The sequence below is a fragment of the Ctenocephalides felis genome, unplaced genomic scaffold (genome assembly GCF_003426905.1).
Source record: "Ctenocephalides felis isolate EL2017-DRISC unplaced genomic scaffold, ASM342690v1 CF-g0.4_SCAFFOLD_03573, whole genome shotgun sequence".
NCBI classification, from domain to species: Eukaryota; Metazoa; Arthropoda; class Insecta; order Siphonaptera; family Pulicidae; genus Ctenocephalides; species Ctenocephalides felis.
This window is the reverse complement of record NW_020539727.1, coordinates 11,741,446-11,758,099: the sequence shown is the minus strand read 5'-3', so window position 1 is coordinate 11,758,099 and position 16,654 is coordinate 11,741,446. Positions and strand designations below refer to the sequence as shown.

At 29.0% G+C, this 16,654-nt stretch overlaps 1 protein-coding gene across 1 annotated transcript in view; it reads right to left on the bottom strand.

Moving 5' to 3' along the window:
• Nucleotides 1–1,325: 1,325 nt before the first annotated feature.
• LOC113389059 (histone-lysine N-methyltransferase setd3-like) overlaps nucleotides 1,326–16,654 on the bottom strand; it is a 60,601-nt gene continuing 45,272 nt past the window's right edge. Inside the window, exons 2-5 of the mRNA XM_026626108.1 lie at nucleotides 6,144–6,258; nucleotides 4,046–4,173; nucleotides 3,393–3,598; nucleotides 1,326–1,747 (exon numbers count right to left, since the gene is read on the bottom strand). Coding sequence (XP_026481893.1) covers nucleotides 1,440–1,747; nucleotides 3,393–3,598; nucleotides 4,046–4,173; nucleotides 6,144–6,258 — 757 coding nt within the window. The 3' untranslated portion in view covers nucleotides 1,326–1,439. The remainder of the gene's footprint in view (nucleotides 1,748–3,392; nucleotides 3,599–4,045; nucleotides 4,174–6,143; nucleotides 6,259–16,654) is intronic.

Genomic DNA, 16,654 nt, shown 5'->3' with positions numbered 1-16,654 from the left:
TTTCAGAGAATTGTTTTTTATCAATTTGGAACCATTTGAAACCCTAGAAACAAAGAAATTTAAAAATGTCCATGTTAAGGACCACCCTAATACATATATATATATATATATATATATTTTTGAATAGTCTTGAATTTGATGTTGATATATATGTTTAATTTGAGTTTAATATTCGGGCGTAACATCAATAAAAATTTTTATTGATGTTACGCCCGAATATTAAACTCAAATTAAACATATATATATATATATATATATATATATATATATATATATATATATATACGTGAATTGTCGGTTGGTTTAGTGTTAACGTTATTAATCATTCGGTAAGAAAAAAATGACTGATTTTCATACAAAAATCATCAATTTGAAGACTTAGAAATTAGGTCATGAATTTTAAGTATGTTAAGTCCGTTAATTGAATAATTGCAAATATTGCTTTAGTTGCACAAATCTTTCAGTTATCGTCTATGTGCATTATGCAGAAAACAAAATTTGTATGAGGAGTTGGTAACCAGAGTAACCAGGGCAAACTAAGACACGATGTGTTATTCAATAAATAATGTTCCAACATAATATTTATACCAGTAATTAAATGAAAGCAAAAAATCTGCTAGGACTCTAACATTTGTTTCATGTTTTATGAAAACCCAGAGTGGACTGGGGCTTCCATTTCATTTATGTAACGAAAAAATGAAGTAAATAATGTAAAGATAAATTTTAAGTAGTGTGTAAACTATTTGGTGATAATATGAAAACGTTCAGGTATATTTAGAATAGTCCACTCTGGTTACCAACTCATCATACGCTTTATATAAGTACTATACACCTAAGTCTGTTTTTACACGGTCTTTTTGTGCACGGTTTTGATATAACACGGTTTGAAAATTGAATATTTTTAGTTTTTTTACACGATTTTATTCCATTCAGCACGATTTGAAATTTTATGTACTTAATTTTTTTTGTCAAATTTAATTTTCTGCAATGTATGTTCATATCACAAAAAGTATTTATGAAAGAAAAAAGTCTGAAACCATCGATAGTATCGATAGTTTGCGAACACTAGCTTAAAGATTTAAGTGAATTCCCCTTTAGTGCGTACAAACAATTTTTACTGGTCAAAGCAAATGTGAATAACACTAATTTAGGGGAATTATTATTAAAATAAACATGAATTCTTGTTCTTGAAAATTATTGTTTTTCACTAATTTTAATAGGTTTTAGAGAGTAGGACAAATCACCCATTATTGTATAAGATCAATGTCTTTTTTTACACGTTTTTTTTTTACACGGTTTCTTCTGGAACCAATCTCCGTGTAAAAACAGACTTAGGTGTATATATTAATTAAAAATGTAAATATCTACTTATCATAAGGAACATCCATATATCAATTAATAAAACTCTTTGGCCTCTCAAAGATCCTCCTAGACTTCCATTAGGCACTCATATGCTGCTTAACATATTCGATGGCATCTTGCAGTATCAGTTTCTCCGAATACCGTAATTGGATGGCACATCTGGTGGCAGGACTCAATTTTACCCCATCACTGGTTTCGTTTGCTTTGGCACTATTTTCTAAAGCTAATCTATCAGCCTCTAAAGTCGTAGGATACACCGATAGCAATATTTGCAATCTGGTCAAAAGGAAAGTCCAGACCTTTTTCTCCAATTCGTGGTCTAATGCACAGTCCATGTGGAAGAGGTCTTCTATGTGGTCACTTGATAACCAGTGATCTAATTGTTCTGTAACAATAAAAAACAAAATTATTAATGTTATATCTCATTGGATGTGATTTTTATTTTTATACTAGCTGACCCGGCAAACGTTGTTTTGCTAAGTAAGGTATATTCTAAACAATTTCTAGAGAATCAAAAATATTAATACTCTAAGTGTATAAGGATGCGTTGTTTCAATGCTATATACAATAAGGTATTAAAAAAACAATAAACCCCATTAGTTTGTCTATATTTTGTCAATACAATCAAACTGGAAGTTTTATGCACTTTCTATAAAAAAACATGGTATAATCCAATCCAAGTCTTCTTTGGTCTTTCGACTTGTTGATTACGTCTCAAGTTTTTCAGATTTTTTTTGGATTCTGGATTTTGTGTATAATTGTAAATAATACTACTGAGCTTATACAAAATTTTCAAATCTTTGCGAAGAGAGATAGTAAATAAATTAAGTATTTCTTCTTTGACCTGCTTTTTGAAAAGTTTCAAGTAACATTCAATGAATTAAAGTAAATTTAATAAAAAGTATATATGTAAAGCAGGGCGAGGCACAAAGGTCCAATTTGACTTAAAAATCAAACCAATTATATCACAGCAAATAACACATTTCAAATGAACAAATATCTGACTACGTTCAGTAAAACTGCCAGCTACCTCATCATTGTAGAAATGTGTTTTTTTGCTGTCTTTCAAAAATTTGTTATCTAGACCTTTTTACCCCATAGACGGGGTAACTTGGAACGGCCAGGTGGCAAACAGGTTGAATGTCTTATTTTAATTCTAAAGGTATTTTACAAAATAATTACATTTTTAACTAATGCTAAAAAACTACTTTTATTATGGATTTTCAAAGATCACCGTTTATCTCGCGATAGCAAAGTCATAAGAATCAATGTTATAGCTGGTTATACATCTTTTCCTCTCTACTTTCAAATATTGTTGCTAATAATGCTTAACTTTACTGGTTTTTGACACATCGGTGGTGGACCTTTTTAACCCCGAAATTTCATATATTACTATCTATTCTTCGATAAATTCTGGGAAATTATAACTGGGAAAATGCTATTCGACAAAATGTGCCTTTGATCGATACCAAATTTATGTTCTGAATTTAAATAACATAAATAAAAAATAATATAATCTAAAAAATGTTTAATGTGCTATAAATACCAATGAGTATATAATTATACAAATGAGATCTTTCAAAGCACCGTGTTTGGGAAAAATATGTGAAAAAGTGCATTTTCATATTAACATTTCAAAAAAGTTGATATTTTGAGTTTCTAGTAACACTTGCAATCCGTTCAATAACGTTTTTGTGTATAAATAAAACTACAAACAAAACTACTTACTACAATTCAATCATAAGTAAATGATATTCACGTAAAACATCCTATTAGACGTAATTGAATATCATCTATCAAAAACGTTTGACATTTGACATATTAGCCACCGTCCATTCTTTTATTTAAATTGCGCTTCTACAAAAATGTTCAAATTAAAAATGTAAAGTTTCTACGCGATTTTGAAATAACATCTCACCTTTCCGACAACCTACTGATTAGCACGAACTCTGGCTAAATCGGTTCAGCCGTTTTTGAGTTTTAGCGGATCATTTTATCGAGAGCTCCATTTTTATATATAAGAAGATTACCTTGGTTCATATTAAAGACTCTGGCGTATGCCAATAATTGCGGTGTTATTGGTGCTGGATTTTTAGCCACACATAAAGTGCTGGTGCCACCACATGGTAAAGACAGGTCTATCAAGGCTTTTAATCTTGAAGTGGCCAAAGGGTCACTTGGACTAATTCCTAATCGTATACTGACAGTGTCTCCTGAATTATCCATGCAGACAAATCTGAAAAAATAAATAAAAATAAAATATATTGCAAGGGATATTTACACAGAATAAAACTAGTGGTGTATGGCATCGTGCCTTAAGCCAAATTACTAAAAGTTCTCGTACCAGAATTAAATATTCGAGGTAAAAAAATTAATAATGAGTAAATATTGATCAATGATTACTAATAATTGTTTTGAATCTTTTCAAAGAGATAATTATAATTACTATATGTGACGATCTTATTGCTCAAAACTCTTGAAAATGTTTATATTAACAAGAGTTGCTGAATAAATCCAACCGAGGATATATTTCTTACGAGTTGAATAACGCATATAAAATATATCACAATTATAAAATATGCTAAATTTCGATTCTTTTACTTTAAGTCGATATTGGAAAATTGATGAAATTTGCCTTGAGGTAAAATTTGTTATATAATTAGTTTAATTAATTTTTTTTTACCCATTGTGTACGAGTAGTTCAGCATTAGATCTCTCTCCGTAGAATATGAACACTTGATCACCTGGTTTGTAGTCGTCTAAAGCTGAATATTGTACTGTCTGATTTTCTGGGATATAATCTGTTGTGATCTGAAAGAAATTAAATAATAAATCAATTTTGGATAATAAAATCACATGAATATATAAAATATATTTAGAGTGTCTGGAAATAAGGAATTTAAGAGATCCAGGTAGAATAAAAAGTCTTCTTTGTGTTAAAAAAAATATCACAAGTCTATTGATAATTAAAGCAAATTTAAGACAATTTATCACTTGTTTAATAATAATAAGATGGATATGTTTGGTATATGTTTCTTTTCACTATTTTCAAACGCAATCAGTACTGAAGAATCCATATGAGCTGTTGTGATGATACTACTTAACAACTTAGGCTTTTCTAGATAGCAACCCAATAGTCATCATATCAACTATTGATATAATTTGTTTTATTGGATTTTTTTCTTATATATAAATCACATATGTTTAATTTAATGCAACAATGTCGTAAAGAGCTAGTTTTTACCACAAACATTTTTTTGTTAATTATTCTCAAGAGAATGTAGAAATCTCACTACTACTTGATATCAGGTTGTCCGTAACAAGGGTTTGAGCCTGGACTCCGTGATAACTTTATTTATGTACATATGCGTTTGTATATATGCATAACTAGGAGGCCACAAGAATACTTTAAATCAGATATACAAAAAATATTTGGGTTCGTTTGCTTTGATGATATAAAAATTGCATTTCAGTATAAACAAGTATAATTTGTTTTGTAAAAATCAAAAAATATGAACAGTACTATATCATGTATATTTTGATAGTTATTTTCATTCAAACAGGTAACAGTTTCGCAAAAAAGTGTGACATATTTCATAAAAATACTAATTGTTTTCATAATAATTAAATAAAGTAAGAACCAAGTGAAGGTTCGCGAAAATTAAGTGAAACTTTGTCTAAATCAATTTGTTTTTCAATATAATCAATTAGAATCATTAATCTAATCTAAATCAATGTCATAATTGCAGTCTGAGCTTGATTTATATAAATCTATATCTTTTTTTTTATTAATATTTTATATAGGCAATTTTATCTGGAAAAACAAGTTTAAGTTGTGATTGTGATTGCTATTTAGAATATCGTCAGCTCGATATCAAGCAGTATGAAACTAAATTTTCAATGCAGGTTATAGATCTCAAATGAAAAATGTCTTTCGTGGACATTGCTGCAACAATAACAATTTTTATTGCACGACAACACCATTCGATATATCAAATGATATATGTATATTCGGCACATAAAAAAGAGTGGTTGACCGTTGGGTTGCCCGATAGAGCAAAAAACTAGGTTAGACTGTATGATAGTAAGCATAGACGCAACTCATAGACGCATTTCAGATCGCTGGTAAAACAAAAAAAAATTAAGTAACATTACTTCTTCAAATTAAGTAAGAAATGGTTTGTTAAGTGATTTCTTAAAAATCTTAAGAGTTTTCAAGTAAAAATTTACGATATAAATGAATTCTTTAATAAAATTTTAATTTTTTTTATTTCAATATTTATTACAACTGTTAAATAATTAAAAATCTAGTAATGTTGATAAAATGATAACATAAATTTAAATAAATAAGAGTGTAAAGGATAGAATTTACATGAAATTTTAATTATATAAGATTAAGGTAACTATCATATTTGGTAACTTTTCTTAACAACATGTTTAAATAAGATAATAATAGTAGTAAGTGATATATATTTATAATACTTATTAATAGTATATATTGTATAAGTTTTATCTGAATTTTCTCATTTGTGTTCTTTGGCTTATAATTTGCTCATTATACTATAAGGTTTAATTTTCCATTATATTATTGCCATAGGCGTTAAATAAATATATAAAATAAAAAATACATAACAATTTTAAAGCAATATTAGACAAAATGTAGGAGTTAACTTACAAACATTTAGTGAACAAAATTACAAGTATTCTGTCCATAACTATTAGATTGAATAATCTATTATAGTATGACTATGAATAATTTGATAATTTTCATCTCCAATTACCTGTCCATCTTTGTAGTTGGCCATGTCCCAGAGTGGGATCAGGGCCGGGACCATGACGCCTCCTTCGCCCACAGGAACAGAATTCTGGCGGGTCATCACGGTTGACACGGCCCAACTGGAAAATAAAAAAAAAAATATTAGTTAGTCAACATTTTTTTTATATTGTTGAAGAGCAATAAGATTAAATTGATATTCTATTACTTGAGTACAAAATAATCATGATACATAAGAGATGACCCACCGACGAGGGTCACTATTTTCTTAGAGAAGTTTCCTTTCGAGTTTTTTGTTGTAAAAATTATACAGTAAGGGAAGTATTGTTAATTTATATTTATATGTAAAATATGCTTTAATAAAATAAAGCACGTCAATAGTTTCAACTTTATTAGCATTTACTTTACTTAAAATACAGTTTACAAAAAATTAATACTTTTCTTACGTATTTGCAAAATAGGCTATAACATAATATTTTCTCCTTAGTTATAATAGAATCACATAAATAAAAAATTAACAATACTATATGCTTATAATTTTTGATTAATGAGATACAAAACTTATACATCCATGATAATTGAAATTGAATTTGTATCTATCAAAATCAACAAAAACAAAATATTGAATACAATCATATTTCTTCTAGATAACTCGTTTGAATATATCTAGAGCAAACAATCTAATGAAAGTACTAATCTAATTATATGAAATAATAAATTAAATGAATAATGGTGTCATAATTAGGCGAAAAAGTAATTCTATTTGATAGACAAATTATTATTAATCGCAATGGAGATGATGATGGATGATGTGATATTACGAGTACTAATAAGTAATAATATCTCTAACTCAATAGCTGGAGGCATCTTTGTGATTACTTGTTTATGTGGATTTTCAAATTATAAGTTATTCATTTAGAGATAGTTCAGTACTAATTTTTACCATAATATATTACCGTTGGTTTTCAATTACCAATATCGGTACCAAAGATCAGTTACATCACATAGTTTCCGCATTTCTATCTCGTAGGCATAACATATAAACTGTTATCCTAACTGTATGTAAAATATAGCCTGAAGGATACGAATTCATTAATAGTTAGAGAGATAGTAATAATAGTTGAAATGTTTGCTGAAACTCTATTCGGACGTATTTTCATTTTATTATATCGGCCATGAAGGCGGCAATCTTCATGGCATTGAGCTTTTACAACCTGTAGAAGAGGTGGCTGATTTGTATCGGAGTTAACTTTCTCAATTCTAAAAGTAAAGTTTGCGTAACAACATATGTAATAAATAATCAATTATACTTTTTTCAATTAGAACTTAATGACAAATCATTAGAGTAATAATAACTTGCAACAAATACAAAAATTATTCCAACAAATCAGTGTTTCATACAACTACTACAGGTATCGAGGCAGTCATGTATCTTGCCTCAAGACAAAATACCACTTACATCTAGTCCACTTACACACACATCCCATACCAAGTATTAATTTTCTTCTCTAATGCATTTATATTTATAAGTTCTATTCAAAGTGGATTTTCTCTCCCGCGTCGCTAAAGTTATTCCATTATGGTTTTGTGTGCATTTTTTCAATCATTTCATTTCATTATGTTATTGTTGTTACTATTACTATTACTAGTACTATATATTGTTGTTATTGTAAGAGAATGAATTAATTATAATGACGAATTATTTATCGTGTATTGTTGCATTGTCGTATGATCGATGTAGGGCAGAGAAACGCGTCGACTCTATCTTTCTACTCTAGACTATAAGAACTATTTATTATTAATATTCGATGAGATTTCATTATTATTTATGCCCGAGAGAGGTAAAAGACTTAAAAAAATAGTGTTGAGAATGGTATCAGAGATCCGCATTTGTTGGTGAAATTTGTAATATCAGAAGGTGCAAAAAATGCTTTTTTAGAGAAACAGCAAAAAAACACATTTCAATAAAGATGAAACAGCTGGGAATTTTACTGAACATAGTTCGATGGTTGTTTGTTGTATATGTATATTTGTGTATATATTAAGCTATATACTTGTAAAATATTTGTATCAGGCTAACAGAAGCTCGTGTTCAAATTAATTTCTTTATCGACAATTAAGCGTTTGTACTTATATGTATCTTAATCCTATTATCCTACTATCATCATACATATATAAAGAATTTTTTGACGCCTTCAAAAAATATTTGTTTTTTTTCAGTTTCTGACATATTTCAAAAAATATTTGTATTATACAAACAGAAGCTCGTGTTCAAATTAATATTACGAATTTCATGCAATTTTGAAAGGCCGTAGAAAAAAAACTAACAATGATTTTACTATATTCTTTTTCCCAATGATTAATTGATTTTTTGAGAATATAAAAAAAAATAAAAATTAGAAATAGTCATAATTTTTTTTCTAATAGGTGAAGCAATAGGGAGTCTCAAAATGATTCCTGGTGAAATATTTTCTAACTGAACCATAAATTAAAATATAACCTTAAATAATTTCAAGTTAAACTTGAAATTCTCATAGGCAAGTCACACTAATAATTTCTTTTTTGTCGGCAAGATATAGTATTATTTATGCTACAGTTTAAAAAAAAAAAGTTAATAAGTTTTTTCATAGATATTTCTAATGCCTTTGGAAATTCTTTAAGAATTTTCCCAGACCTTATTTAAGAGTCATCAAGCGATTGTAGAAATGATTAAAATGAGTAAAGTAATAATCAGAACAAAATTTTGAATTATTCTAAGTTATATTAATCCTTTCGTTACCAGGGTCGTCTATGGACGACATTCGCATGACGATCTGCTTTCAATGTAATTTTTTTTATAAAATAAGGAATATTATATACAGGCTCAGTACTCTTCTTGAACAATTTTATCAAGTGTCACACAATTTTTCTTGCTAATTTTTCTTTCATTTCTCAACGTTTCAAGTAATTCTGAATCGTTTCAGATGACAATTGAGAAATAGTGTGTATGTAAACCGATTTTTGAACTTTCGAAAGAACGTTTCCTGACAAACGGCTGAAGCAATTTCAAAAAATTAAAAGCGCCAATTAAAGATCTAATTTTGGCCGACATACACATATACAACTTTGGTGTCAAATGATTCAGAATGACTTGAAATTAAAAAATAAAATTCACAAATCGAATTTATAGACGAAATCATTAACTTTGGATGATTATAGGTCGTTTAATATATTATTCTTTAAAAGTGCAATCTTTACACCCGCAAAAACAGAGTTAAATTAATTTCATATTTTCATAATTAATAATCATATTTAAAAAAAAAATTTAATCTATTTTTTTCAATCCTTTATTTTTAACCATGTAGCCCGACGTAGTGTAATGGTTAAGCTAGCATAAACTAGTCATGGGTTTCGTAATAACCAGCTCGATATCAAGCAATATGATGTCAAATTTCTGCTTGAGATCATAGATCTCAAAGGGAAACTCTTGTGAAAATCGCCTTTTGTGGACGTATCTGATATATAAAAAAGAAGAGAAGTTGACCGTTGGTTTGCCCTCTCTAGAAAAATACTAGGTTAGGATGTACGTTAACAAGCAGAGCTAATAAAACACTCAATTTTAAAATCTGTTAAAACACTTTTGATAAATTTAACATTATTTTTTTCAGCTGCATTGCAAATTCTTACTACTCAACAAAACTCTTATTTTCGTTCCATTTCTACGCGGAACGAAATCGCCTGTTGTACATATATCCGTCCATGTCTTGTACAGTTGTCTGAACAATTGTTCATGTACCAGAAGTGGTCAATAAAATTACTGCATCGATTTCAATACCCACCGATGACCATTGTAATGTAATAATGTTGTTCTTGTGTTTTATACAAGAACCTACCATAATAATTGCAGTATATTATGTATTACCATGTCTTGTGAAGTGGTGATATACAGTGCAGTCATCCACATAGACAACCAATGTATAGAGTGGTTAACAATGAAAAATTTCCGCATTTTCTAATATCTTCGCATGAAAGGGTTTTGTGTTGAGGAATTTGTGGTGTTAAATAACCAAATAACAGCCATGGTATAATTGGAGAATGTAAATTTAGTGTCTGATGCATAATATATCACTCCGGTACAACTCTTCCCTCGGAGTGAATCCGAGGGGAGTTGTCTCCCAGGATTTGTCATATCCGACTTCCCTAAACTGGTACTAAATCTGTTAACATGTGCAAATATTTGCTTGCGATTTTTTACTAATACAAATTTTTGGGTCGAAGAAAGTGTTTTTTTTTTTCTCGTCTCACAGCCAGTTTTAGGACTTTCCGGGTATATAATGTCTCAAAATAATGCTATTTTGTATTATATATTCTGTGATATGATAAGGTTTTTTCGTAAATGAGCTCTTTCAATGGTATACAACCAGCTAAAAAATATTTAGTATTATATTATAATTTTTACACAATTATGATTTTAATTTTAATGTGTAAAAGTAATAGTATGCTAATCAAACTACCTGATGTATAATTAATTCTCGAAAAGGAAATAATAAAAAAACGTGATTATTATTTTGTGAATAATATTATACACAAAAATTTGTTCTCATTTCATATATAAGGTTCACTGCATTATTTTCATACAAAAATAAATATTTTACAGAATTCTATATTTTCTCTTCAAAAATAATTACAAAATTGATTTTGATTCCTAAGTTTTTTGTCAATTTGAGATTTGTATGTATATTGAAATGCATAAAATCGTAATTATTAATAATAAAATGAACAAAAATGTTTGAACTATTTGTAAACTATTTCCAAAGTCTTAATAAATCCTTTGATATGTTAACAACACACTAGAAAACACATTTATGTCAAGTATTATGTTTCGAAGTTGTTGGAATTGTGTTGTTAAGTGAATATAACTCCTCTCTGAATAGGATTCAAATCCTAACCGATCCGGCTTCGGATATGATAAGCCCATCTCTAATGCATATACTTAAGTTTGACCATACATTGAATCTTAATAGTATAGAAAATCATAGTTTTATCAATTATCAATTCTAATTCTATATATTAATTTTTCTGGTTTATTCGTATTTTTGCACTTTGGATTTCTCGTCGTCCATCGATGCATATAATTATTTGATCACATCATAAAATTTCTCTTCCCGGAGATGCTTAAACAAGCGAAATCATTATTGATTTCAAATTAATTTTATTAAAACCGGTCGCAAGACTTTCGCTCTGAACACTAACCTGGTATAAAAATCTGCATGTATATATATATATATATATATATATATATATTCATCAGTATGCAGAGAAACACCTGTCCGTGTCAGATTTCGAAATGATATCCAAGTATTATTATTAGTCAGTCAATGTCGCGACCTTGCATCTGTAAAGTATTTAAGCCCACATTTTTTATACACATATATAATATATTAGTAACAGTTATCACAACTTAATAGTCTTATAATCTTGTTGTGATGCCTTTCTTAATATCGAGAGTTGCCTTTTTTTAACTAAGGTAACCCGGCTAATTCTAATCCTGATCGCTGTTTACTGGATGCTAATTTCTCTTGGAAACGAATTTCCATAATAAATGCTTGATATCGGGTATAACTTTAGTATTTTATATACATTTATATGTACATTTTACAAAAAACCTGTTCTACCAAATATCAAAAATTTGTATTGTGCCACTGAGTTGTATTTGCTACATCTATTTCATCAAATTTAACACATTTTCCGATCATTTGGCTAACTTGCTACATTTTCAGACAACAACATTTTTCATATTTGCACTGTTATCATACAATTTATAAAGTAGAAAACCTATAAATAATTTATAACATTTTTTAGCAAGTCAGGACATTTTCATTGACAACATTATCAGTCAATTTGCTACATTTTTAGGCATTTACCAGCATTTTTAGACAAAAACATTATCATCATCTCCATACAAATTCCTCGCAAACTATTCCATTCTAGTTCTACCTATAAATTTTCTTCAACTCTCTGTTTCACTAACAACCAAGTCACTGATGATAAATGCCAGTTTTTCTGTAAATTTATGCATAAAGAGTGTAAATCCATTAAATTACACTAATGTAAGTTATACTGACACACATATCAGCAAAATATCTTGATGAAATCATATTACAGAGTACATTAGCTCTTTGTTTCACTTTCGTCCCGATCGAAATGTTTTCACTCCGTAGAAAGTATTTACCGAACAAAATATATAATATATGATGTACTTATGATGCATTTCATTGAATACATGAATATTAATTTCAGAAAAGATTGATTGTTAAAATTTGCTCAATGGGTAATAAATTGATACGAGATGAGTTTTAGTGATCATTAATTGAATGACTTTATATATGTCCTGTAAGGGTATGCATCTATTCATATAATTAAATGAATATTATGAATATAACGGTCAGAATACAAACTACGCAGTTTGTAGTGAATTACTCATTGCTACAACATTGTAAGCTCGAAGTAATCTTATCAAGCCTAGCAATAATAACTTACTCATGTATTATGCTGCACTCCACAACTACATTGAATAAGTCGTGAAATAATGTTATCTAGGAATTCAAAGTCACCCTGAAGCGAGAACATAAAAGGCTTGTAATGGTTCAGTCGTCATTTAAACTTAAGTCAATCATGAGCTCAGTCGTAATTTAAATATCATCAATAAAAATCAAGTTATCGAAAAGCTTATGGTTCCATATCCATATATTACAAATAACAACACTAATATTCCATTGTATGATATTGCAATATATTATGTTACAATGTTATCTAGGAATTCAAAGTCACTCTGAAGCGAGCACATAAAAGGCTTGCAATGGTTCAATCGTAATTTAGTCTTCAGTCAATCAAACAATCATGAGCTAAGTCGTACTTAAGTTATTATCAATAAACCTTACAGTTCCGTATCCATATATTACAAATAACAACACTAATATTCCATGGTACGATAATGTGCACTATGATAATGTATTTTTTTACACAACAGAAATAAGCATGAATAACAATTATTAAAGTATAGAAATTTTGTACTGAGTCTAGAATAGAAATATTATTTTTTTAAAGGGTTATATATCAATGGCATTTTGTCATTGCTTTATAAACTTAGAAATACTATTGATACCTCTATTTCGAATAAAAGTATTTTATTTTTCTCAAAATACCTTCGTCAAGAAGAAGAAAGGATTTCAATCAAAACCTCGCCCAGCTCGATATCAAGCAGTATGATATAAATATTACATAGGAGAATATAGATTTTAAATATAATCTCAAGTGAAAATCGTCTTTCGTAGGCATTGCTGCAACATAAAGAAGAGTGATCGACCGTTGGGTTGCCCACTCGAGAAAATATATTAGAACTGCAAATATGGCTAATAAAAAACGTAAAAAATCTAATAAAGAAACATATGCAAAACTTCGATTCTGCAACATAGATGTTAAAGATACTTTAGGTATTAACTGAAAAACACCTGAGATTTTGGTCAGATTGAGGCACAAACAAATGTTATGGCAAGGCTACATTGCGCTCGAACTTCCATGCAATATGCTACTGAATCATACTGAATACTGTCAAAATGTCATGTATTTGCTGTGTATTCACGTTATACTCATAAACTGCAACGCCACTCGTATATTATGAAGCTGAGTCAAAAAGACCCTGTCATCTATTTTTTTTTAAACATTTGTGCGGTGTCTAGGTTAGGCTTCCTATCTGACAACCTGAGAAAAACGCCTGACTGAACAGCAACCACATCTAATGTTAATCTTTTTCAATATTTAGTATGGAAGGTCCTTCATAACATGGCCTTGCCATAACATTTTTCTGTTATGCGGCAGAATCGGTTGCTTGACCAAATTTCTTTGCAGTTGTGTTCATTTCTTTTACCAAACGAACAGTTTTACTAACATGGATAAAATAACACGACGCGTCTAAATTTATTCAATGATAAATATCTACTAAAAAAATTATATAAAATTACCATATTTTCACTAATAACACATTAACCTGATACATAACTTTAATTTCACACTTCATGCAATATAAATTCAGAAATCCATCAGAGAACATTTGGATATGTCAAAAATTTAAAAATTAATATAGAAAGTACAGTAATAAAAATATCATTTGTTTATAATATATATTTAAGATTTTCCTCCGTCAGGCACATGTAAGAATTGAAAATTATGTATTTCATAACGTATCGTATATCCTATCCGAGCATTTTTCCCAACCAGGGCTACCCAATGGTCACTTTTCTTTGCTATCTGAATCATGTGCATATTTGTGTTGCAACAAAGCCCGCGAAAGACGATTTTCACTTAAGATTTATAACCTCAAGTCCAAATTCGATATCATACTGCTTGATATCGATCTGGCCTATGATGGTATTAATCTTGAGACTAGTTTGTGCAAGCCCACGTTGTTGAAAATTACACTACGACGAGCTCGAAATGAAAAATCTTCAATAATAAAACCACAAGTGCACTATTACCATTATTGTTATTATTATTATGTATGAAAATCACGTCTCCGGACGTCATAAAAAGCTGTTCCTGGATTCTTACAAGAGTGAAAGTTGACAAGAGGAACCGAATTTCAAAGCACTTTCCTCACTAACATCAATCTTAATGAAAACACCTTTTATCTTTTATAATCATCTTTTCATCTTTTATCTGATGTGTTAAAATTAAACCGTTTTTATGTTCATTGTTATAGAGTGTTTTAGTGCTTCCCACAAAATTGCCACTAAAACATTTAATGTCTCGTAAACGTTTTAAAACAGATTAAAATCAGAACAGAAAATGAAATTTGTTGAATTAATAAAAGTGCGTTGTAATATTAGTAGAAAGTAATCAGAATGAAGATGCAACTATACGCCATAAAATGATAAACTATATACTGATCCACCCATAGATGTAATTAGAATCCATCCCAAATTGCTAATTTTAAAGTAAAACTTCTTTAGGCGCGACTAGGGTGTAAATCCGTACAAATGCAACGGAAGTGCGTTACGGCAGATAAAGTAAGACAAGAGTCGAGTGCCAATGATTCGTCATTCGCTCTCGATGATATCATTTCTATACGGGTCGATTGTGATTAGTCGTCGTGTATGTGAATAGAGATCTGTGGTTGTGTGCGTAAAGGCATCAACGTTGTATGCGTACCGATACCAATAAGGAAATCGGCATAGATAAATAAACATTTTGAAGTTACATCGTAGTGCAAATCTTGATTTAATGAAAAATGCCTGAATTAGAAGAATATTTTACCCTGTTCCTTGAAAACAATAAAATAAATTAAGCATTTGGGACGTGTAGTAAACGTAAGTTTATTGTTAAGAAATTATGTCCACATCATTCATAGTTCTTATAAATCTTTGAAGTTATTAAAATGTAAAATCTGTTTTAGGCAAGACAGCTTTTGTTCAAAGAATGAGATAATATCGCCAGCAAAAAAGTAAAAAAAAAATACAAGCAGTCAATGAATGTATGTTAATTTTAATTACATGAAGTTCTTGAAACACAATTATTACATGATGAGTGAAGTTGCGAAAACATTATTTGTTCAGGCGTTGTTTAACATGATCCACTTTGTGAACGAATATTATAAAATTTATTAATTAGCAATTATTCAATTTCTCTAATAAAGGTTCATTTCTAGATGCTAATTATAATGACAAACCGATCATATCATATTTGAAATATGACTTTGATTGCATTATTGTTTTTAAATATTATAAATATTTTTAATGCTATTATAAATATATAATTTATAATTTATCATTATATAAATGTATATAATGGTCGACACTAATAAATGTGTGCAGCACGAGTGTTACCATATTACTAATAATACTAATAATTATTGAAAATTGTTATATGATGTAATTATTTTTTACTTAAATGCCATCTTGTACAGTAGCAAATAAGTTTTACTTCAATCGCGTGTGAACCTTACGCGCACTCTTTTTAATTATTTAATTGTGCGTTTATCTCCTGATAGAAACATGGTAAGAATCAAGATGATGGCTGGTTATACATCTTTGGCCCTCTACTTTCAAATATTGTTGTAAAAAATGCTTCTATCGTTACTTGTTTTTGAAATATCGGTGGTGGACCTTTTTACCTGTGAACCTTCAACACCGCTCTACTTATCCAAAATAAATCCATTCAAATAAGATTTTATTTCACCATACATCAAATAAAATTCGTATATTTTCTATTAAAAGATCCAGTCAATTGTAAGGGAGATGTTTTCAAATTACGCAAATCAGATAGAGGTCTTTTGTGCTCTGAAATGTGTTTTTGTAATTTTCTTAACAGAATGAATTCTCTATTATAGTTTGCTCTGTATGCAAATCTCAGTTTTATTATATATTCAATGTAACAAATCTTTAAATAGAATAGGTACTGTGATGTCCAAAATATAAAATATATACCATTACTTTTAAAACTGGGAATTAGTATTTGATTGGTACTAAAAAAAACTCTGACGAA